The sequence below is a fragment of the Furipterus horrens genome, unplaced genomic scaffold (genome assembly GCF_987537825.1).
Source record: "Furipterus horrens unplaced genomic scaffold, mFurHor1.1.pri manual_scaffold_6, whole genome shotgun sequence".
Classification (NCBI taxonomy): Eukaryota; Metazoa; Chordata; class Mammalia; order Chiroptera; family Furipteridae; genus Furipterus; species Furipterus horrens.
The window spans coordinates 167,000,119-167,026,697 of record NW_028327176.1 but is presented as its reverse complement, the minus strand read 5'-3'; the positions used below and the strand labels follow the sequence as shown (position 1 = coordinate 167,026,697).

At 36.9% G+C, this 26,579-nt stretch overlaps 1 protein-coding gene across 1 annotated transcript in view; it reads right to left on the bottom strand.

Moving 5' to 3' along the window:
- AKAP7 (A-kinase anchoring protein 7) overlaps window positions 1-26,579 on the bottom strand; it is a 110,074-nt gene that overhangs the window by 67,785 nt on the left and 15,710 nt on the right. The window contains exons 2-4 of the mRNA XM_090279845.1: window positions 22,068-22,207; window positions 14,877-15,013; window positions 12,138-12,298 (exon numbers count right to left, since the gene is read on the bottom strand). Of these exons, the coding sequence (XP_090135971.1) occupies window positions 12,138-12,298; window positions 14,877-15,013; window positions 22,068-22,207 (438 nt within the window). The remainder of the gene's footprint in view (window positions 1-12,137; window positions 12,299-14,876; window positions 15,014-22,067; window positions 22,208-26,579) is intronic.

Genomic DNA, 26,579 nt, shown 5'->3' with positions numbered 1-26,579 from the left:
CAACATAAGAATCATTGGTTGGCCAGAGAGCGAGGAAGATGAACTAGAACTTGAAAAATTGAGTGAAAATATAATAAAGGAGAACTTCCCAGACTTGGGGAAGGAAATAGACTTACAGGTCCAGGAAGCACAGAGAGTTCCAAAAAAACTGGACCCAGGGAGAACCACTCCAAGACACATTATAATCAAAATGTCAAAAATTAAAGATAAAGAGAGAATCTTAAAAGCAGCAAGAGAGAAGAAAAGAATTATGTACAAAGGGGTCCCAATTAGACTATCAGCTGACTTCTCAAGGGAGACCCTGCAGGCAAGAAGGGACTGGCAAGAAATATTCAAAGTAATGAAAATCCAAAACCTACAACCACGAATACTCTATCCAGCGAAATTGTCATTCAGAATAGAAGGACAGAGAAAGTGTTTCCAGGACAAAATAAAACTGTTATTAGATCCAAACCACTGTTATATGAGATGTTAAAGGGACTGGTTTAGAAAAAGGAGGATCAAGACAATGAAATCTAAAATGAAAACTTAATCACAAGAAACAACAGAAGCTAGGGAATTGAAACAAAGGCAAAACTAAACAGGCAACGAGAGTGGAAAAAGAACTATAGGTACGGGGAACATATTGGGGGGAGGTCAACAGGGAGGGGGAATGGGGAGAGGGAGGGAGATGATATAGGAATTAAGGATCATGGTAGGAGGGAATGGAATAGACAGAGAGAGGTTGAGAAGAACTGTATGCACAACTAATGGACATGATCTAAAAGGGGGGGACAACTGGAGGGAGGGGGGCCACCGGGTGGAGGGGAGCAGAGGGAAGGGAAATTGGCACAAATGTAATATTATAATCAATAAAACATAAAAAAAACATACAGGAGATATAATGACAGAAATTTTGTTAACAGAAACTAAAATAGCAGGCCTCTGTATTATTCATTACTATCTACATTAGTTTTTACATATCATTTGATTCTAAAAAAACAACATTTTTCAATTTACTGGTCAAATTTTGACCCAAGAGTTCTTTTTTTTTTTTTACCAAGAGTTGTTATTATTCACTGAAATCATTGATGATGAAAATCTCTATTCACAAAACTGTTTTATATAATATTTGTCACAAAGTACATTTAACTTTTATTAATGTGTTTTTCTAGTACAGTATATTCTCTAGGTACACAGGAATAGGGAAAAAGAAAAAGCCACCTTCTTTTTGAAAAATACTTCTTAGTATTGATTTTATATTACTAACAATAGTATAATCTATTGCTTAGCCAGAGTACTGGGTGATAGTTATAGATATAGCATTCTTGAGATAAGAAGAGTTTTTGCTAGTGTGAAAACCACATGTCATTCTTCATCTATGTTAATTTATATTCTGGAAAAGAAGCTTATGAATAATTTAAGAGACTGTTCAATTCCTTCTAGTACCACAGACATTCCTTCAAGCACTAAATAGAAAATCACACAGCAAATACATCAGATACCCTTCACAAGTCAGCTAAGAATGCTTCCTAAATAATGTAATTTACCTGATAGGTAAAGATGAAAATTGTCTGAGGAACAATTTCTTAAAATACATTATAACTATAGTAGACTTTGCTATATAAATGAACACTGAATATAAATGAAACAATACTTTTGTTATTCTAACAAACACAGTTTTATCTGGGGGCTTTTTGTGGAGGGTTTTTTTTTTTCATCTATTTAGCAAATATTTATTGAGCATTCTAGGTACTAGGAAGTTTTATCTGTTACTTAAGTTACATATATTTTTATTTTTATATAGGAAATTTCTTCAGGTAAACTCTTTTAAATATGTAGTAACAATAAATTTATACCAAAAACATAGAGAAATTGCTAAAAGTTGTCTCAGAGTAAACTGTAATGTATCAATTAATAAAATTGTGTATTTTTAATTATATACACTTTCTTGCAGAACACATTTTTTTCTCCTTTTCTTCTCTTTTGCCATTATCTCCCCTTTTCTAAAATAGTAATGCTGTTTACATGATAGCATGATCCGCAATTTGAATAGTCACAAAGAGGTGTACTTTTAAATTGAGGTACACAAAGAGGTTTATTTATAAGAATAGTCTAGAATACTAATGTAAATTAGATGGCTCTAATATATTCTTAATATATTGTATTTCAGTAAGTGGTTGCAACAGAAGTAACAGGTTAGATTTTAGTTTTAAAAAGACAGATTTGTGATGAAACAACGCACCACACAATAGAAAGTATTTATAATAAGCTCTTTCCATGCTTTCCAGTTGGAAGGCACTTTCTAATACCACTGTAAGATACAGTAAAATCATGTCACATATAATACTAAAAATCTCAATAAAATTTTAGAATCCCTTTTTAGCCATCTAAAACTTAAAAGAAATAAAAACCATACAACTGTGTTTGTTGCTTCCATTTTATTACTATTTAAAGGATTCATAGTTCCAGATGCTGCTTAAAGTATTTCATTTTAAATGGTTTTAGTAAGTCATTTGAACTATATGTTCAAACATAAAGGCTGGTATAATGTTGAAACCCACTTCAATTTAAAACTTTTATACTCATCATTTTAAATAGATATTTCTAATCGATTGCTGTGTAAAACTATCACACAGAACTTTAAGACATTAAAAGCAAGTCTTACAATTACTCTTTGATGCCAGAGGAATCACATTAAACCCACTGCAAAGGACCAAAAAAAAAAAGAGGCAATTGAGCACCCTAATAACATTGGCCTAGTTCTCCTATTATTCAACTTGTGTTCTTGGATGGGTCATTTAACTTGACTGTCAAAGTGATGAGGTTCCTTCTCTCAGGTCCCTTCTTAGCCTGACAACCAACTAATCCAAGTGAATTGTCGGAGAACTCCAGTACAACATTTGCAGGAGAGTCTAGACACCAGGACTGGATTTTATTCCTATGCAAATATTTAGACATGAATGTGAATGAAGGAAGAGAGACTATCTAACATTAAATGTTCTTTCAATTAGACTTTTATGTTTATATCTAAATTTTTATTGGTTTATACATCTACTTTAAAATATATATTTACTGAACTTCCATTCTGCAGCATGCTCTAGGAAAACAAAAATGAAAGATTCCCTCAAAGAACTTTCACTCTAGTTAAAATAGAGTTCAAAATAACCAAATGCTGCTCTTGTTATGTTTATGCAAACGAACAGGATAAATTAAAAATGGACTTGGGGGCGCCGGGTCCGGGACACCGAGGGGCGGCATGGCGCCGGCTGCGGCCCGACCGGACCCGAGTGTTGCCGCTCTGACGTCATCCCGTCTGCCCGGCGCTTGGAGCTGCGAGGACGGGGGACACGGGCCCCGACAGCGCCGAGCGTTGGTGCGAGCCCCTTCTCCCCCAGGCGCCCTAAGTCTTCCCCGAGAGCTGCTGTACCTGCCGAGCAGAAGGCTGCTTGGTGTGGTGATCCCGGAGACGCTCCGAAAGTCCGGGCGGATCAGGGCGCCGCCCCCGGACGCGCACGGCCGGTTAAGCAGAGAGGGAGGGGGATAAACATCGATTCAAGAGAACCATTGATTCGTCTCCTCCGTACAGCTTGGACCCGGCGATCCAACCCGCAACCTAGATCATAACGCTGGGTGCTTGCCTGCGTAAGAATGGACCGCCCTTCCTTGAGACATGCAGGAACACACTTGGTATTGACCATGATGACATCTGACATTCTGTGATCAGAACAACGACAGTGGGATAAGTTCGTTCTAAACTCAGAACCAAAATCACGCCCTTTGGTTGACCTGTGTGAGGACAAGTTTTCCCTGCTGTGACTTCTGATAATTCAATAAAGCAGATTCTGGAACTAAGAAACCTGCGATGTGAAATCTCATCCCTGTCAGCAGTTGTCACGCGCCTGTTGAACTGGCCGAGGTAATTCGAGGCCAGAAAAAAAATGTGAAATAAGAAAAAGCAGTAGTGGAGCTGGAAATATGTAACACAAATTGTACCGACTGGTGGGAATTTGAGGCAGGTACTTAGGTAACCGGAATTCGGGGTCACTGGCCTTCCGTGGGCAGGATCGACAGCGCCCTTAAAAAGCAGCCAGGTGTCTTCCGCCCTCAGACCTGCAGGCCCAGGCCGCGGGGCAGACGGACCACGTGAACGGACAGCACCGGAGCTGCTGGGATGGAAGTTAGTGCACGGGGAGCCCCGGCAGAGTGGAGGGGGGGGAAGGAATGGGTTAGTGTTTACCCCCCAGGTGCCGGTCGCCTTTCCTTGTTCTCCCTGCGGACCGAGGTTCACACCTGTCCACACTCCCTGCCTACACCGTTGTCACCTGCCCTTTTGTAAGTCAGCCTTAGATCCTAACTTGAGTGTGCTGCCTCAGCTGTGACCCTAACTGATCCAATGGCCATGAAACCCTGATCGGGGCCTTGAGAAATGTTTTCTCAAAAATAAGATATTACACCCTGCTCAGTGTGTCTCAGTTGGTTGGAGCATCAACCCATAAACCAAAAGGTTGCAGGTTCGATTCCCGGTCACGGCATGTGACTAGGTTGCAGGTTCGGTCCCTGGTTGCAGGCGTGTTCGAGAGGCAACCAGTTGACGTTTCTCTCCCTCTCTCCCTCCCTGCCTGTCTCTCCAATAACGTCCTTGAGTGAGAATTTTTTTTTAATGAAAAAGAAAATAAGGCATGTTTGCCCTCAAAAAACGAACCAGTATGTGAATCCACAAGCCTCCCCCCTGTGGAATGAACTAAACGCAGCCGAGATGCAGCGAGGAGGCCTCTCAGAGAGGCAGGCCCGCAGTGGGCCGTTGGACGGGAGTGCAGAATAATCCCGAAGCTGTCGTAACAGGAGGAAAACAGTTTAGCTACTTAGAGCGAAGAGCTTCGTGACAGGCTGGCTCGGGGGTTAATTATGGCTTCCCAGGCGGCCTTCAAGGCAGTGAAAATAAAATCATCGTTATGAATCGTATTGACCGCTTGACACCAAGCACCCCGCAGCATTCGTACCTCAAGGAATCGGAGCCCACTCGTTTCTTGGGTCAGTCATTCAAACTTGGGGGTCAAATTATACCCCAGCAGCCACTGCGAGTGCTGCGTGCCACCGCGGTCAGACTGGCTACCCTTCCCTTCTGTCACGCTCGCCTCTTGCCAGGTACAGGAAGTGCGTCCTGGAGCAGAGCCCGAGATTTGGGAGGTCCCCACACGGTGGGGTGCTCACCTTCCCACAGGGGAGGTGAAGGGCCTGCCAGAGAGCTCTTTGGCAGAGGGGGCACCGGAGGGCCTGGCCACCATGCCAGCCTTTGTCGGTCATACAGAGTGAGAACAATGCAAAAAGGAGGGGCACACGGACACCTGCTCAGGCATGTGTAAGCTCAGAGCCACCCCTGCCACTGGCCCTGAGCGCCACAACCTTATTCCCCCCAGAGGGCAGAGGTTTACCCCCAGAGGTCATGCTGCCAGGCATCACAGGGGGCTGGGCTTCTCCACAAAAGGCGTCCTTGATTTCATCTCAGACGGGTCACCAACTGATGAATGAAGACCCTAAGCCAGGGCCTGGTTCTGGCCCGTGCGTGAGACAGAGGAAGGCTCTCACAGCCTCCCAGTGCCAGCGCCCTGGCCCGTTACTCCCGTGCGCACTGCTGCTCTCTCCGCGACTCGGTGAGTCCACCTCAGTTCTTCCAGAGGGTAGACTGAGGCGCAGAGAACTCGCAGTTACCAGCAGCCGGGGGGCTACATCCGTCTTTGTGGGCTGACTCTAATTAAAAGGTGTCTAACCACGATGCTGTACACCTGAAACATCTTTTTTAATGTTGAATGTAAACTGTAATTGAAAAGTAAAATTAAAAAAAAACAAACACCTGAAAAAAAAAAAAATGGACTTAATGTAGTCCCTTTAAAGACAAGGAGGGTAACCTTAGGGAGAAAAATTATTATTCAAGGAAAATCACAATGATCAGTAGTAGAGTATAAAACAGGGCAACTAACCGTCTTAAAAGTTTCTTCTCCAGATTTAGAGACTTGTTTGTGGGTTATATTACATAAATTAACACGTGTTTTTTGTTTTCAAAGGGCATAAGCCTATGACCGCATTACCTCAGTGATTGTCTGTACGCATAAGCCTCACTTAATCCTCTCTGCAGCACTGCCTCCTGAGACTCAATGGTTTGGCTGAACTAAATGGCCAGGTTGGGGAAGAATGGGGTGGTCTGTGGGCTTCACTTTAAAACGGGTTTCTCTTTTCTATCCTAATGGCTTGGACAGAAAAGGCCCAGAGGTCTGAGAGGGGGAAAACCTAAACTATTTACCTCAGCCCAAACTAAGTATAATGGGCAAAAGGGTTTTGGACAGGTGAGATGTGCCTAGCACACCTTCTTACAAAGAAGCCCTTTTATTTTTTATTTTTTTTGATTTTTATTTTTATTTTTTCCCTAATATGGAACATTGAAAAATTAATCCCTGCCTTTTGTCATCTAGTAGTTATGGATTGAATGATGTCTTTTAACCCTTTTCGCCAAATCTGTTGCCCCCAGAACACAACAAGGACACCAGCCTGTTAAACCAAGCACGCCGTTGACCGGAGACAGCCAACTGACCTGGAATCTGCATGATCCTTCCCCATGTGGGAAGGCCACCCTCCCCTCCACACCCCAACTCTTATTAGGGTTTTCTGGACCCAAGGGTAGGTAGGACGACGACCATGTCCAGCTTGAAGCAGCTAGAGGAGCTCGAGACCTTCGCCCATTGTCCTTTACAAGATTACAAAGGGTCCTAATATTTGAGAGGGGGGGGATAGTTAATTTTTATGAACCAGGGGTATGGACTTGGGGGGGATTGCTGGGGGAGGGGGGTGCTGGGGGGAGGGGAGCAAGGGGGAGAAAATTGGAACTGTTGTAACAATATAATCAATAAAAAACATTAAAAAAAAAATAACCAAATGCCATGTAGTATTACAGTTTCTACAGATCTCCATCTACAGGGTGTGGGGGCATTAGAGGAGAAAATGATCATTTCTACACAGCTGGCCAAAATGTCTGTTTAGTTTTTTCCATAAAATAAAAGACACATTTTTCATTTTCACCAATAACTACTGATTTGGATATTTTGAGTATGTCAGCTATCTCCCACTATTGGCTTCTAGTGGGTAGAGGCCAGGGGTGCTGCTAAACATCTTCCAATGCATAAGACAGCCTCACAGCAAAGAATTATTTGCCCAAAATGTCAATAATACCAAGAAACTTCGCAAACCACTTTTGACACGTTTCATCAGTCACAGCACCTTCTCCACAAATCTTTTATGCGTTTCAGCTGCATTTTTACCTGCCTTGAAATAATAGAGCATAATATGCCAAAAGTGTTGTGTATTTTCTTCCATCTTCAATATTAAAATGGCTGCACAAAAATTCATCAATTTTGATGTTTTTAAAATGCACAGTACTATCTAACAAAATTGTTTCAAATGAAGTTAAAGTCAACTAAGCACTATTAGAGCCATCAGTATGGAAAAAACTAAATGAACTTTTTGGCCAACCCAATATTTTGAAGAACCAAAAAAAAGCCTTTATTTTATAAGTAACACTTAATATGAGTCTTATAAAAGATCAATGACACAATCCAAAAAAGATTAAGAAAACAATGCCATTTAAAATAGTACCAAAAATAATAAAATACTTAGGACAAAACTTTAACAAGGAGGCAAAAAACTTGTACACTGAAAATTATAAAACAGTAGTGAAAGAAATTAAAGAAAACACAGACACCTCATGTCATGGACAGGAAGACTTAATATCATTAAGATGTAATACTACCCAAAGAATCCCTATCAAACTTCTAATGGTGCTTGGCAGAAATAGAAAAATCATCCTAAAACTCACTTGGAATCACAAGGGACTATGAATAGCCAAAAACTCTTGATAAAGGATAACAAAACTGGAGGTCTAACACTTCCTGGTTACAAAACTTACCACAAAGCTAAATAATCATAACAGTGTGGTACTGGCATGAAGACAAACATATAGCTCAAAGGAATAGAATAGAGAGCCCAGAAATAATCCCTCATGTATATGATCTAATGGTTTTTGACAAGGGTGTCAAGGCCATTCAATGGGAAAGTATAGTCTTTTCAACAAATAGTGTTGAAAAAACTGGGTATTCACATGCAAAAGAATGAAGTTAGACCCTTACCTTATACCATATACAAAAATTAACTCAAAAAGAATCAAAGACTAAATTAAACACAAAAGCTAAAACTCTAAAACTCATAGAAGAAAACAACTTCATCACACTGGATTTACCATGATTTCTTGGATATGACACCAAACCACAGGCAACAAAAGTAAAAACTAGATAAACTGAACTAAATTTTAAAACTTCTGAAAAAGTTAAAAATTAAAAAGTTTTTTTAAGTATATTTTATTATGTTGTTACAGTTGTTCCAATTTTTCCCCCTTTGCTCTCCTCTGCCCAGTAAAAACTTAAAATTTTTAAAAATTAAAAAGTTAAAAATTAAGGTGGAAAAAATATATATATTTAAATAAGTGATATTATAAGTTCTGAATGTCTCAACTGCACTATTTATCATAAAATTCATAAATATTAAGCTAATAAACTGCATTCAAGTACTTTTATTTTAATTAAATTTAATTAAATTAATAGAGCAACCTAGAAAGACCCAAAGATACCAGCAACTAAATAGACTCCCCACAAAGGGCAGAAAACACAGGGCATATTCTCTCCATCTTTTGGAGGAAAGTTACAGTCAAAGTAAGAGAAAGTGTAATGTTCAAACGAATATCCTAAAACTTTTCATTTTCCATTTTATGAAATAAGTGCACTTGGAATCGTTTATCATGCTAACCAAGCACACTTTTCTCATTTTAAAAAAATTTGCAAGGACTATTATAATTCCAGCAGACTAAAATTTTAGCAATCTCTCAACCTAAAATACTTCTTAACAAAATTACAGTTCACTGGAAAAAACTAAAATCATATTCATTTCTATGCAAAAAGCTTTTCAGTGCAATTTCATCGCTGTAAAATGTGGATAGATGCCATATAAATGCATAATTTTCAATATCTTCTCAGCTCCAAAACCTACTGTAATGCTAGGAAGGGAGAAGGTGCTCTTTTATTCTGGAAAAACAGGATCCAAGTAGGAAGCTGAGACACAAACCTGATGTCATTCACCTTTCCAGCTCCCTCAAGCAGCTACCACAATAACCTACATGTACACGGTATACAAAGACGAGTATGGTTTCTTCCCACCAAGAATCTATCAAAGTAAGTTATCAGCACCATATCCAGATGCATAATTCAAGTATTGATGTAAAAGTTCAGCAATGCATACCCTGTTAGTTCAAAACTTCTAAATTACTCATCATCCTGTAAATTTTCAGTAATAAGTTCACATATTAGTGTCTAAAATTCAGTACTTTTTTTCAAAACAACGATATCATATTTTAATAATTTGCTTCTTCTAACTTGTCAATTTTAAAACTCTGAAAATTAGGCAAATAAGGTTATTCATGAATTGAAATGTTAAACTACTTTTCAAGTTAGTTTTACTTCATAACATGTACTTAAACTTAAGTTCGTTATCAATACTTTAATCATTACATTTATTTTCTTTAGAAATTATCTTGCTTATTATTAAGTCAAACCAGCTCTGCCTCCATTATTCTGAACAACTAAGATTTCAATATTCCTGTATAGGCATATACATATACATAGTTTATTACAAAGTTTTGTACCGTGGTCAACAGATATATTATTCTAAAAGTTTGACTTATCGTTAGTTTACAAAATATGACACAAAAACAAAATTATATTATTTTACTGATATTGTTGAACTAAAGCAATACTAAACCTGAGTTATACTTTAAAAAACTAAATCTAACGGTGTAAAATACTGACAAAAAGTCCAAGTATTAAATATTCTATCTGAATAATGTATAAATGAAGGCCCCAACTAGACTTCAATAAGAACTTTGCATATCTATATTCAAATATTTATATTTCTTATAAAAGTCTATAAAAGCAATAATCAAAAGCAATATTATAATATACACATAAAGATTAAAAGCAATATTAACAGTGATTGTATGAGGACACAGTGTTATTCTCCCACTATTTTCCATTTATTGGTAATGATTTGATTAAATTTATGGAAAAGCATGTATATTTTTAAGCAACAGTCTCTGGAATCAAGACAGGAATTACAGCAGTAGTGGTCTTTCCTGAAATAACAAACAACACCCTTGGGTTCACGGTCATACTAAAGCTGGAGAGATGTCACATTCCTCAGCACACAGTAGATCTTTTATCAATATTGGAAGCTGCCTTTGTGAAAATATTTGCTAAGAATATATAGAATTCTCAATGTTGCAGGCAACCATTTAATTATTTAAAAGAGCAAAAAATTAATGACTAATTTAAATGTTTCTTGAGTTTAGAGTTATTTAAATTACAACAGAAAAGACCTAAATCAACCATTTTCTCCAGAGCAGTCAGAAAGAACAAATGCAGTTTCTTAACTGTGAGCATGGGTATGCACATGCTTTCCCATCAAACTATTAAGAGTAGCCTTCTCCTTGGCCAACTAATGATGTTAAGTCCTACTTGACTCATAAATATTATTTAATCGTTTGCATGTTTGTTTATATATATATATATATACACACACACACACACACACACACACTCAGCTCCACAAAAGAAGAATTTAACCAACAATGAAATGAAACCCAATCTTCATGCTTGCCTCACCCCCAAAAGAGGTACACTTTTGAATAGGAAACTATAAAACTGCATAAAGATAATATAATATTAAGGGGCAGGGAAAGTATGTTTCCAAAGATCACATACAACCTGATACCCTTTTATAAGATTAAAATCAATTAGCCCTGGCCCAGTGGCTCAGTTGGTTGGAGCATCGTCCTGTGCACCAAAAGGTTGTGAGTTTGATTCCTGGTCAGGGCACATACCTAGGTGGTGGGTTCCATTCCCTGGTTGTGTATGTACAGGAGGTAACCAACAGATGTTTCTCTTTCACATCAATGTTTCTCTCTCTCTCACTCCCTTCGTCTCTCTCTAAAATCAATAAGACTTCCTCAGGTGAGGATTTAGGAAAAAAAGATTAAAATCAATTATATATACATATGTTTTGGGAGAATATAAGGAAATAAACACTGACTTCAGAATTACAGTTAGCTTAAATGAAAGAAGACTAAGAGATGAACTGATGAAAAGAACAATAAGGTTAGATTAGTACCAAGAACAATATCACAGATTATTGTATAGCTTTCATTTTAGGTTGGGAATTCCTAGGTGATTATGATATTAAGATAGATAAATAGATAGACATATAGATAGATAGATAAAAGTAGACGAAGCCTAGACCAATGATGAGGTGTGTTAAGATCAAGGACTATTGAACCTGAAATGAGATTATGTGAAGTGACAAGATATGAAAGGAAATAAAAATTAAAATGGTTTACGGTTTGTAGACTAACTCCCAACCTCTGATCTCTGGATCAACTCAAAAGTCACTCATTCAGGTTGTGCAATTTTCTGCTTCTACTTCCCCACCAATTTTCAATTGTGCTGCCCCAAGTAACATGTTCTCCAATGGATGTGACACCCTGTGCCATCACCAATGGACCTTCTGCTCAGGAAGTAGTACCTACATGGGACGGGGGGGCAGGAGAGTAGCACAGAGGAAAATGCTGCTGAGTCATCTGCTGACTCTCTGGATAGGGCTGGCAACCCCCAAAACCTCTGAATGGGCAACTGGTGATTCTTATTCATTCATTCAATACTTATTAAATGCCAACTACATGTCAAGTGTCATGCTAACCCAGCGATCCTTCAGATTTAGGATTAGGACACTCCTAACAAATACTTGCATCCAGCCCATCACCTTTCAGACAGCCTCAGAATCAACATGTTTCTCAGGTCAAAGAATCAAGATGACTTTTCAGGCCTTTTATTTAGCTTCTCACCCACACAAGAAAATGCTGAAGCAGCTCACTTATCAAGTAGGGTTATACTGGCTTCCCAAAGTTAAAAGATGTCAAATCTCTATTACTAGAATTCGGGGGTGGGGGTGGGGGTGGGGTTACTTCTTCAACAGATGATATTTCATATGTGTGTTGCTTTTTGTTTTACCTGCAATCTCCAAAAGTAAGTTTATATGATCTCCGTCTGCCAGCTTCACAAATCCAATCTGATTTCCAAAAGTGTCAATCCCTTGAAAGGGCAAAGTCAGATGTTTTCCTTGAAGGACTTCTTCTATGAATGGTTTTAATTCCAGAAGAGCATCAATACCACTGGCAATAGATAATATATTTTCAGTAATATATTAAGTGATAAAATATACAAAACCAAACATGAAACAAAGTTATTAGTTTTAGAAAGATAATTTTGATATTTTTACAAATTATTTTAAAGTATAAAATTCCTTCAAAATCTAATCTATATGATTAAAATAAAACCGACGTTAATTTTTAAACAAAAACTATAAAAGTGAATTAAATCTTTACCTAATTATAATTTATATTATATTAAATACATGAAAGAAAATACTGTTTTATAGTTCACCGAGAATTTTTCAACAATATTGCATGCACATTTCAGAAAAAGATTACTGATAATATATTTCAAAAAACCTAAAACCTATAAGAGCTTACATTAGTTTGTGTGGAAAGTCCTAGATTCTTGTTAAAAGTACTACTAATACTTATAGAGCTTTTACTATTTGCAAGGCACTCTAGTAAAACTTAATATGCATTATCTCTTAAAATATGTCTATATAATAAAATAATTCACTGTACTTGGATTCAACAAAAAAATTTAAGTTTATATTTGCCAAATGCAACAACATAAGTTTGTTATATGTGCTTCATTTATGTCATTATAGGGCTATTTTACTTCAAGTCCTTGACTTTTCCTTATAAAATCAAATATTTGATTATTAATTAGACATTATTAGGTATGTAATAGTTATAAATTAGGATCAGTTATTTCCATCTTGAAGAGGGTTTTGGTATAGGTACTTTATTATGAGAAAAAAATTAAAAATCTCACTAGAGGGCAGCAATTACTCAGAAAAGAAATACGTACATTCTTACTTTACAAAGGGCTTTAAAACACCCTCTGTTAACCACCATTAATTTAAATGATCTTGATCAGTGATTTGTTCAACAATAATTATATGCTCAATGTATACAAAGAAATTTAGATATCTTTCTAAATAGTTCATTTCTCTAAATTAGTTTTCACATAAAGTTTTTAACTGATAGTCATCTGCAGCTACCACACTGATATTCATTTCTGTCATAACATAAGGTACAATATTTAAAATAGCTCTGGAAATGTCAACAGTCCTCATTATATCTCCAAATCCCCATCCTAAATCTAATCTTTCCTAACTGTATTTATGGTCATCCAAAAAGTCACAGATATAGATATAGATGATATAAATATGATACAAATATATAGATAGATGTAGATATAGAGGGATATCAATATATTTTGATATCCACATAGACGTACATCCACTAGTTGGTTCTGTTTCTCTGGAGAATGCTGACTTATACACCCTCCTAACACACACAGGGCAAGTAATCTTTTTCCCTAGGGCTTTCACCTTGTGTCACATCTTCTTTGGCTTCTTTTCTTTTAAGAGCATCAGAGTTTTTTGTTTTTTTTTCTTCTGACTGGCAAAGTGAACAGTTACAGAGAGTCAGGGGAAATCTCCTAGACTTCTCTGCAGTTGCAGGGTGCTCAAGACTTGCTCTTGGGTAGAGCAGGTTGGGGGAGATCAGAAGACTGATCTCTAAAGACATGAGGCTCTGCTGCTTAAAAGACATAACTGCTAGAATCACAAGGTCTGCCCTGGCAGGCGGTTCAGGTAGTTAAGAGTGTCATCCCATGCACCAAAAGGTTGCAGGTTCGATGCCTTAAGCTTGACCTTACTCCAGAGGGCTATCTATGCAGGAGGTAACAGGAAAGAGGTGATCACTCTATCCACAGAGTATCCCAAAGAATCCCTGGGGGAAGAGCAAGGTTTCTCCACTGCAGGTTGGAAAGCAACAGTCAAAACCTTCTGCCTTGGCTGGTGTGACTCAGTAGACTGAGTGCCAACCTGCAAACCAAAAGGTTGCTGATTTGATTCCCAGTCGGGGCACATGCCTGGGCTGCAGCCCAGGTCCCCAGCTGGGGGCATGAGAGAGGCGACCAGTCCATGTTATTTGTCACACATTGCTGTTTCTCTCCCTCTCTTTCTCCCTCCCTTCCCTTCTTTCTAAAAGTAAATAACTAAAATCTAAAAAATCAAAAACAAACCTTTATGGCATAACCCTGGAAGTAGGAGTGGGGAAAGTACAGGTGTTCTAAGAAGGAGTGAGATAACATTGAAATTGTACACTGACCTAGTGGAATGACAGTTCTAACAGGTAATAAAATTGAGTGCCTACTATGTGGCAGGCCCTATACTAAGAACTCTTATATGTATCAGTAGTATTATTTTCTTTATTTACTTAAAAAGAAAATAACTTTTCCCAAAATCAGGCATCCATTAAAAGATGATTATGCCACGGTCTATTCCAGAGCCTTTACCGGGAACCCTAACCTAAATGGTCAGACTCCAAAGTGCTTACAGAAGACACGTGGGCGAAACAACTGCATGGTCAAGGGTTACCATTTGGTAACAATAAAGAGCTCAAAAGGTATAGATTGGAAAGAGGACTTACGCAACTAATTCTGTACACTGACTCTTTATTGAGACAAATTATTAATATAATAAAGAATACTTCTTTAGAATTTAAATGGCTTTTGGGTTCTGCTAATGTTTATTCTTATCAAAGTAATATGAAAAACAATATTCAAGAAAGACATATTACCCACATGTTTACTTCATCTTCATTTAACAACTGCATCACCAGCAGGGTAACATGAAAGGAACCATCACTGGTCATTGCCTTGGCCAACCGCTTATCTTGTTGTATTATTGCATTTTGCAGGATCTTAATTCCTCTTGTAATCTAACCCACACACACACATATACAACAGAGATTAGGTAAGCAAAATTTCCTTAGGACAAAATGTAAGTCAAGAAGAAAATTAGGCAACAACCAAAATTAGAAATGGCAAAATTCTTCGACCAAACAATACTCAATTATCTATTTGTTCTCAAATATCCTACTAGATAGCTTGGAAGGCTTAAGAGCACATATAAGCTTTAAAAATCATACAATGCTTGTCCATCTTAAGAACATCAAGCCTAACACCCTTATTTTACAGATCGGGTCACTGGTTGAGTAGAAAAACTGTTAATGGCCACACGCATCTCTTCAGAAACTTGTCCTTGAATGTACAGTATGACTTACTATAATTATGATCTTTGCTAAAAATAAAGTTTTATTCTTGCACAGAAAGCTCAAACCAGCAGACAACAGTCCATTTCTGTTGCAAGTCATATTTATTTTCCCCCAAATGAATGTGTCTAAGAATTCATTCAGCATGGCCTTTAAGATTTTTTAAAACAGCAATAATTTCTAAAGGAATGACCACTGTCATTTTTCCAGACATGGGAGGAGAGAGAGTGGCAAAGAAGTCCAAATATGTATGTTAGAAGAGCCATACAATTTGCATCCAGGGGAAACCCCAGGTCCCCTATCAACCTTCCCCTCTCACTACCTACTTGGAAGCAAGAGGAATGATGCCCCTTCCCTCCTCGTTGCCAGCTAGATCCAATTCTAGTCAACTCCTAAATGTGGATGTACTGGAAAGGAGCTCAAATATGACATAGTAAGCCAAGCCACACCCTGGGAAAAGAGCACACAAAAGCCCTGAGGCAGCAGAATTTGTCCGAGAGAAAAGGAGAAGGGGAGAGAGGGCCTGTTGATAGAAGCAGCGTCAGTAAAAAGGCAGCAGAGATAAGAAAAAAACTGAATCATGAGTGCACAGACTGTTCTGATACTAGAGCAGCTGTTTTATCCTGAACAATGCTCCCATTTTCTGAGGAATAGGATTGGGCAAATCATGGGATGCTGTCCTGGGACCTGCCTGCTCATGTGTCTTTACAAGAAATCCACATCGCCCAAAAGAACCTCAGTGTTTCTCTATTCCTCACCATCTGGAAGAGAGTAACAGAGGAAACAGCATTTTTCTGGCAGGAATTTACACAATAGCACCTAACACAATATGTTCCTGTGCAAGATGTCACTTCTATGACACCCAATAAAAGAATACTGATGGCCTGATAGATAAAATGCTCGTACCATAACAGTACACAAAGGTCTTACAGAGCCACAGTCTCCTATCCTCTGTATTGATAAAACTAACTTATAAAGTTCTGAAGGGCAATATCTAATATTTATACCCTGCCACCTTACCACAGTGCCTGCTAATAACAGAAACAATACTTAACCAATGAGAGCAGTAACTAACCTTCACTGTGTGGCCACTACGTTGTAGGCACTATAGTGAAGTTTTTACCTACCTTAGTTAATTGAAGCCTCTCTACAATCCTAAGAGGTAGATATTGGTACTATTTCTATCTAAAAAGTTAAAACACACGATTAAAAAATCCCTTTAAGATCATATACCCAAAACAGCAAAGAAACTTGAGAAAAGAATAAATTGCAGTATATGAGTAAAGATGAGGGAGGCACCTATGAGAAAAAAGATTCAGGAAGGGTGAGGAGGAGGAGATGAAGCAATGGAGTAAAAGTTACAAGGAATTTGTTTTCACAGAGGCAAGGAGAGGGTCAGAGATGTGGGTATAGTATGGACTTTAGAAATGAAACATCAAGGGGAAAAAGAATTTAAAGGAGATGTTTTTTGGAAATCTTACTGGATACTATGTAATGAAACACACAGTCCCTCTCAAAAAAAAAAAAAAAAATCCTTTAGTATAAGTCTACATTAAATTTAAATTTTAAATTTTGAGAGTTTTTTCCAGGTGCAATGAAGTGCTGAAATTGGCTTTTGGGATAACAAAGCAGCTCAAGGAGGTCTGGGTTCATTTGGAAAGGGCCTAAGCAGGTGCTCAAAGATGTCAGACCTCAAAACAATGTAATTAATTACATCTGCTAATCTTGGCGGATAGAAATGGTTAATTCTGGTTTAACTGATTGTGAAAAGTGGCTTAGAATGAGAATTCTGTGATACAATACAGAGTGAAGCAACAAATGAAGGGTGCTGAACCTACCTCAGAAATTCTAGATTTTAATCCAAGGTCTGCCAAAGCTGTGACCCATACACTTCACCTAGTCTCATTGGGTCTTGGTTTCTCCCATTGCAAAACAGGAACAATAAAATGTGCATTGCCAAACTTATAAAGTTGCATTAATGATCACAGTAGACAAGCTACATAGTAGACAAACTACTTTGTAAACTCTGTACCATTTGCCTAACATAAGGTATGCAACATCACCAGTATTACTAAAATGAGTGGCTCTCTGCCCCAGGTAATTTTGCCTCTCAGGGCACAGTTGGTAATGCCTGGCCACATTTTAGTTGTCATAACTGAAGGCTTGCATCTAGTGGGTACAGTATTTGCATTTTATTAATTCTAAAACGTTAGTTTTCATCCTAATGTCAAATAATAATTATATATAAATTCAGGAAAACAATTTAAAAGCCAATTTATTTGTACAGTAAACATTTCAGTGCAATGGTCTACATGGTAAAATAGTTTTAGACCATTCATATCTTTGAATTATGCAGTAGTTTGTAAAGTGGCTAATTAAAAACTGTAAAACACTTTGAAGACTATTTCTCTGAAGTCACACAGTACTTAATACTGTAAGATTAACCTCAAACCTATAAAAATTCTAAAGTTAATCTAATCAAGTAATATGTCTAATTATTCTTTGATGGGCCAGATTAATGTATGTATTCCTTGACATCATCTTAACATTTTTGAATTGCATTTTATTCCTAATTACATTCTTAAAAGATAAAAAGAAAAAAATACTTCAGTCCTATCTGTATGCTGTTTTAAAAAGTACCTATGTCATTAAAGGCCAGAGGAAACTAATTTTTATAGCCCTTCTTTAAAATTCTATAAATCCATTAAAGCTTATCTTTCACCATAACCCAAAGCCATTGGCAGTACTGCACGATGTACATTTTAAAAACCTAATACTATAGAACCATATTCAAATATGACATTGAAAGAAACTTTTTAAAATAAAAAGCTTTATTAATGTCTTAAATACTTCATTCACTGAGTAATTACTTTGTGTTTAGAGAATAAATCAGACATCCATCTGCTAAAGCTCACCACTAAGCCATATTCCACATGCATGAAAACAATGCAATGAGAAAATTCATTTTTATATCTTTAAAGCTTTCTAATTCGGTCAAAGTATATATGAGTTCAAAGAAAATGCCTTAAAGTTAGTGTGCAGGGAGTGTGTGCATGTTACATTTTTCCACATAGCCAATATCTTTGACCTCAACTTTTGACTCTTTGCTACCTAGCTTTCCTTCAAAGCTGAATATTCTTTTTTCTGGCTTGTCTACAACCATGAAAAGAACTTAAAATTTGGATGATGTAATAACTTACAAAAAGTAAAAATTTATCCTCAAATAGAAGAATTTTCTATATCTATCAAGTGCTTAACATACATGATGTTAAATACTTTCACAATTACATTTCCCAGAAAGAAACTGAATGCACAAATCTACTTTCACATTTTCCTAAGGCCAGCAATTTTCACATTACAAAATGATGGAATACAGAATTAAATATAATAAATGCCTTTTAAAACCTTCAAAGAAAATCATATTTTTCCATTAGTATAAAAAATTATCTTACAAAAAAATTAATATACTCCTAAATTCAATCAGCTTGATTTGTTCCCTTACATTTTTCAACATTGATTTATCTTATATTATTACTTCTCATAAGACAGCACATAAAACCTAGTCAGTTAAGAAACACTGAAGGTTTACTATAACTCTATCAAAATTTCTTCTTTATTTTGATATTTAAACTAATGTGTAACTTAGGGTAATAAAGAAACACATACTTTCCAATACTTGAAATTAGGATATTTTTATGCAGCAATTCTAATTCATTTTCCAGTTCCATTTTTAAAAAATATGAAATAATGATTTTCCATTAATAAAGAATTCAAAACTCGAAGAACATGTTTAAAAATCAAAGATCCATGTAAGTCTGAAAACTTCTTTCTTTAAAACTAGATGCCAACAAGTAGAGGCCAAAAGTAGAGCAACTCATTGTGAATGTGCTAGCTTCCAAAAGCTTGTTTGCAGGTCACTTAATTGGAATTTGGAATACAGTCTCCCATTGAAACAATGTTATAAATGCTGCTTCTTTTCCCAGGCCTTCCCACAAAAGCTCTAGTAAGTAGACTAAAAAGAAAATTAACATTAGATACTTAAAAACAAATAAACAAAAAGGTGCTCATACAAAAGATATAAAGATGTATCTCCTAAAGTCCCATTCTTACCTTTCTACCCCGTATTTATATGTAAGCTTTCTGTTACCTACAAATAAGCCTCTTGAGAGGGAAACATTAAATTATTTGGTTTCGAGTTCACTTGAAAACATATTCCCTCCCCACTATTACAAGTTATCTTAGCCCCTTGAAGATAAACAACTACCGTTGAACTTGTATTATAAAACTAACATTAGTAACATTGTATTTATTTGTAATGTTCTGGTTGTAACTCAGTATGCCAAAACCATATCTTTTGTCCCTGAAATGATATTATTTTGTGCTTACTCTTGGCCAAGCATTGTTCTAGGTACTGAGATTGAGCTGAAAAACTTTGTGAGGAAAATTTAACAAGTGTCAAATTGCAAGGATGACAAATAACAAAAGGAATACTATGAGTCTTTGCGGGGGGGGGGGGGGGGGGTAGACGGACCTAGCAGGGTGGTCACAGCTGAGAGGCTTGAGCTGAGATTTTGGCATTAACAAAACCAAGAGAGGAAAGAAAACTCCCAGCCAGACAAGGCTTTCCCTGGGGTTCTCCACAAGTTTGACGGAAGGCCAGAGGGGGTTTCAAGCAGAAGGAAGAGGGCTAACGGGGTCAGACAATGCAGAATCTTATAGAATATGACATTATCCTAATGTTAATGGGAAAACACTGAAATATACAGGCAGGGAGGTGACATGTCCAGATTTGAGTTTGGAAAATAATCATCACCTCCATTTTATACCTGAAGGAACTGAAACTACAGAAATTCAGTAACCTGACCTAAATCCACGGTGGGGTTTGTGACCCAGCTGGTATTTGAACAAGGTCTGTCCTACTCCAAAGCTTGTACTCTTGCCACTCTCTACACAGCATCCCAGAAGCTGAGAAGCAGAAGCAAAGGCTGCTCCGGGAAAACTTAAGGCTTGCAGACAGCTCTCCCATCCTCCTTACTGCCATCACCTCGGAGCAGGCGTGAAGGGTGACACGGAGCTGCTCTTTAGACCGCCATGAAGGCCAACAGTGGGGAGGTAAAGAGAAAAAGAGGAAATGAAGGGCCTCATGAAAGCAATTTACAGAAGTTTTAACAACTTCTAGACTGATAGACTCTGTAGTGGAACACTCTTTAAGCAACAAATGAAAATAAAGAAACTGGGGTCTCTTGCAATTTATAAATCACAGGTCCTTGGGGAAGTCGCTTCTCCCGTTTCATGTTCAGTTTCTTCAGGACCTGGCTTCTGACTGCTGGGCTAAGCAGTACCACCTCTGAATTCCTGCTCTCTTCTAATTCCCATGTGTACACATGATCCTTTATGTCAAAACCTTTCCAAATGACTCCCAAGTATTTTAAAATAATATATATTTGTTGATTACATTAAACTAAATACTTTTAAGAGCTATTTAACTGTTAACCCACCAGTATGAACCAGTAAAATCAGAATGTGATTCTAAAATATTGTATTGTTAGGAATACAATATCTCTTTTTATTTGTCTTCTCTCCCTGGCTAAAACTTATCTCATAGAGTAGATATTTCCTAGAATGCCACAACAGAAAGTTTTTCTTTTGATATTTGATTTCAATTTTGTTTGATTTGATTTTTTTTAACTCATTAGCATGACCTAGAAATATTTTAGTTAAATAAGGGGAGAAGCAAACAGAAAATGTCCCTTGTAAGAGATTATAGCCCACGATCAGACAAATTCAAATCTGGCTCTTAAATTGGGTCAAGATGTAAAAGGAGTCAGTCTTCCAGGTGAGGCATTCTTTTATAAGGCATTTCATTTCCTACCTCACTGCTGTAGCAGTTTTAATTAGATACTGTAGTTCTCTTTCTTGGCCACATATAATGGTTTCTTAGTGTGGGCTAATTGGCTGGTCTAATTTCTTATTATCCATATCACATTAATTTTTCAGATTTTTAATAGATTTCTACCAAGTCTGTCATATAATATTAAGTTGAAGCCCTGGCTGCTGTGGATCAGTGGATTGAGCATCAGTCTGCGAGCCAAGTGTCACTGGTTCGATTCCCAGTCAGGGCACATGACTAGGTTGCACGTCAGGTCCCCAGTTGGGGCCATGAGTGAGAGGCAACCACACAGTGATGTTTCTCTCCCTCTCTTTCTCCTTTCCCCTCTCTCTAAAAATAAATAAATAAACAAACAAACAAATAAATAAATAATTTTAAAAAAATATTAAGTTGATGTGGCAATGAGTAATTTTTAAAGAAAATACGTTGCAGTCATCATTACCATAAACAGGACTAAGAAGCAAGAAATCCCAGTTTACTCCTAGCAAATACTTCAGAATCTTCTTTTTCTACCTGGTCACTACTCTCAGCTTCTGAAAATTTCCTGTTATACTGAACAAATGCTTAGAAAGGACCTTGACATACCATCTGGCAATACTGTTTCAAGTGACTTTTGCAAAATTGTCTAAATATTATTCTTTAAATAATATTTTTCAAAGTTATTTTAAAAATATATTCCATTTAAATAGGAATATTCCCTGTATGGCTCAGTTAAAATGCTAACAAAGACTCTTAAAAACTGAGAGAAAATGGGGTTATAAGTAATTATTCAGTGTACTTTAAATATAATTTAAAACTTAATAATAAAAATAGTCCTTTTTAAAATAGCACCTCTTTGTTGGTGATCGGAATGGATAGGAAATAGTTGGGTTGATAGTCTTTGTGTTTTTTTCCCCTCTTCGTTACTTGATCTTTACTGATCCATCCATTTTCTTCACCTTTCTCCAAATCTATTTGAGGTACATCAGTGACTAGAAAAAAAAAGGCAAACAATAATATATCCACTGCATTAAAACAAAGATAAAATAGTCAGAATAAAAGGAAACAAGCACTATATAAGCAGCAATCATTCATAACTATCATTTTCAAATCTAAGGCAGGGGTTCACAAACTCTTCCCCAAAGGACCTCATAGTAAATATTTTAGACTTTGCATATCACATGGTCTCAGTCAAAACTACCCAAGTCTGTTGTCGACAAAAACAGGTGATTACATATAGCTCTGTTCCGGCAACACTTTACAAAACTGACAGAGCGCTACTAAATTCTGATGTAATGCATGATGAACGATTCTCACCCCCATGGCACAATTTCCCTGACACTAGGAAACATTATTTTCCGTCCATCCTGTGTATGTATATTTGTGACTCCTACAATACGGCCACTTGCAGCAGTGCTAGCTCAAAGTTTGGTTTGTAGCTAATGTCACACTACAAACTATTTCTTGTAAAAATTAAAAGACAGCTTTAGAAACTTTCATAGCAATTAGGCAAAGTAATTTTGTCTATTGAATCTTTGTTTATACTGTGTTGGTCATTTTTAAAGATTTTTCTAATAATTCTTCTATAGTTTTTTTAGAAAAGTATCAGTTGGCAACAAATGGGTAATTAAAAAACAAACTGGTCCTTGACCATAGATAACTTGAGAAGCAGCACACTTCCTTTTAAAGTCATCTTCTAAAGACTCATTTACAATACCCAACAATTCTAATTATGAAGTTATGCCCCAAATCAGTGTGAAATTGTCTCCTTTTCTACAGAAGCTATCAGGGGATTCCATGTGCATACAAAACTACCATTAATTGAGTTTTCAGGCTGTGTCTTCTTGAACAGTAGCTTACTGTTTCAAAATAAAATGCCTCATAGGGACTTTGTAAATATACAAATATAATTACATTTTTTAAGGTATGGCTTTGGAAAGGGATAGGAGGGAGGAACCAACTAACCGTACATTTAAACCCATAGGTTGGTTTCATCTTTCCATCAATTCTAATTGACCTCAGCGACCACCTCTACCCAATTCCTTGAGGAGCTGAACCAACAGCATAATGCCCGTGTGCCTACGCAATCCTGGCCTTACTAAGCCTCTTATTTCACATGTGATAAAAAAGAAAAGCAGAAAAACTTTTAAAAACTATTCAGTACCACAGAGTTGAGTCTGGTATCTAAACCTCAATTCTCCTAGAATACCTTCTACTGGATCAAACTACTTCTCTATTTCAGTCCTGCTTAAGTAGTTATTATTACACAGAAAACCAAAGGGAAATAATTGTTCTTATTCTGTTATTCTTTGAAATAATAACAGTAAACCATTTTAAATAAATGTCACAAATAGTATTGTAATGCTAATTTCTAAGAAAAATAGAGTATGTTTAAAAATTTTAAACTAAGGGTTTATAGAAACAGACATGCTTTCTTTCTAAGACTAACATACACTTGTGAGATGCATAAGAAAGGGGTAACTAAGAGCAGGGTGGCCTGGGTAATAAGTCTGACTATATCATTATAAATTAAGACAAAATTACCTGGTGTGTTTATATATCCACTTCACTACTGCATTTCTCAATAATCAATGTGGTTGAAATGATGTATTTCTCAGCAATATGCCTAGTGATTAATGTGGTTAAAAAATTAATGTGTTTAAACAGAGAACACATATTTGAAATATAAATTACTAGCTTATTTTACACACATGAGATTCTCAGAACTTTAAAAATCCTATTGCTAAGAAATAGTTTGCAACACTCTCATCTGTATTATGAGTAAGATCTAAATTGCCTCATATGATGCCACTGGGTTTTATTTCCCATGCAATTTTGTAGTATGGAAAATCAAATCAATATGCTGATGAGCTATTTATAATTCTAGATATCTAAGAAAAGGTCCTATATCTGATTGGAGTAACACAAACTTAATATACTGATTTTAAACAGAGGCCACAAAATACGCTAACGAAGGACCACATATATTATTAATTCACTTCTAAATACATTTCTAGCCCAACTCCATCTGCTCCTAGTAAACTGGTACTCTGAAAATGAAAACCTATCTTAATATAGTCTGGAACCAGAGTGTCTGGGTGGGAGTCCTGGCTCCCCCTCTTATTAGTATGATCTTAGATACATGAACTATCTTTACCTCAGTTTCCTACCCTATAATTTGAGGATAATAATAATAGGGTGATTTTGAGGATTAAGTGAGTTAATACATGAAAGCTCTTAGACTACTTCCTGATACAAAGTACGATTATTAGTTATTATAATTATTAGATATTCCCCAGAATTAAACATAATTAAAGAGATAAATCTGTATCTGCTAAGATCACTTAAGAGACTCCAAAAAGAAATTGGGGTGATTTATAAACTATCCATTGTTTTTCATCATCCAGATCACTTGGAAAATGAAAAGCAGTCTTGAACAGTGTTTTAAAAACTAAATGTAATATTGAAAAATTTTCAAAAGCAAAACACCCATTTTTTTAAAGTAAAATTACAAACCAATTCTAAATAAATTCCCAGCACCTTTCCCCCTTATATCTCATCGTTCAAATCAGGACACAGGAAGCAGCACAGGAAGCTTGGAGAGTAAGTGTGTGGCAGTTACCAGCCTGTGCCTGTGGAAAACGTTCTCTACAAAAGGAAGGAGGGAAAGGCTGCCGGCAAGGCAACAAGCATGGCTGCTGCAGACCTGTGGGGGCAGCACCGAATAGTGCAAAGGACACTGACCCCCAAACTAGTCTTCCGACAGCATCTTTCCATCAAGTCACTTCATTTCTTTATCTGAGAACTTAAAAGTCTGGCCAATCCTTGGAGATGTAGCTGACTCTAGGCCTGGGGCACAAAATGTACCAGAGGAGCATGGAAATTCAAAGACTCCTGAGACCATGTCAGAAGGTCTCTAGAGCGAATCTGAAAGTCCCCCATTGGCCACAGATAGATCAATTTGAGAATCAGACAGAATATTAATGTCAATGATGTGAAGTACGTACATCAAATAAGTTTAAATCCATCAGCTGAGAATAATAAGCAAAAAATTAAAACCCCAAAATTAGCAGGTCACCTTTGGAGGAGTGTACAGAACTGTTATTCTAAAATCTGATGATAAAGGGGGAGAAAAAAATCACACATTTATCCTGTCTTTCCTTATGACCAAAATAGTTATAGAGGAAATCAAGGAGCTAACTAAGGTAAAGTCCTTTATAGAAATTATCAGCTAATAAATGCAAAAGGGTAGAGTTAAAATATCACCATTTTGAAAAACTTAATAGAGTAATTGATCAACCCAAAGTTCATCAATGAATAATCCATCAGATAGAAAGCTGATAGGAATACATCAGATGACACAATGGAAAATCGCTGATCAATCCTAACATCACAAAAAGGCAAGGCCACCAAACATTTAAGCCTCCTGATGTCACACAACAGAGAATTCAAAAACACTTTTGCAGTGTTGTTGTCAATATTACAAAACGTAATCAAGCCTCATATAACTACCAGTTCACTGGAAATATAAAGGACAGAGGAATATGTTCAATGACCATAATAGGGTACTTCTATACAACCTGACTTCTTCAACAATAACACACATACACACACCAAAAAAAAAAAAAAAAAGTGTCAATAAATGAAAAGAGTTGAAAGAGATAACAACTGAAAATATAACATAGACTTTGGTTACTAGTTCAAACCAAATTTAAAAAAAAATTATGACAGAGCAGTTGTACACTAGGTTCCCAAGATGTCATTCCCCGAGTACAAGCTGTTGTGCCTGGCCACTTTGCCCCCTACCCTTGACCCAGGTAAGCAGACATATCTCCATGAACCTAGAAGGTACAAGCTGAGGAGTTGGCCATAAGATCTTGGCTTAAAACGGTGTACCTGCTTCAGTACAATGACCCCGGCCACCAAGGGCCCATCAAAGTTCCTGCTTAGGCCCTGGCTAGTGTGGCTCAGTGAATTGAGCGCCGGCCTGCAAGGCAAATGGTTGCCAGTTTGATTCCCAGTCAGGGCACATGCCTGGGTCTCAGGCCAGGCCCCCAATTTGGGGGGTGCAAGAGGCAACAACACATTGATGTTTCTCTCCCTCTCTCTCTCTCCCTTCCCTTCTCTCTAAAAATTAAATAAATAAAATCTTTAAAAAACAAAAAAGATCCTGCTTTGACTCTTGGGACCTATACAAGACCAGCAAACATCTATCCCAATTTCAGACCCACTCCCAAGACCGGTATTATGTTTTTAAAACTGATAGAGATAGGCAACAAAAACTTATTCAGGAAGGAAAATTGGATCAAACATTTAAAATCTCATGTAAAGTCTGGCAATGATGACTATATGTATTACTGTTTA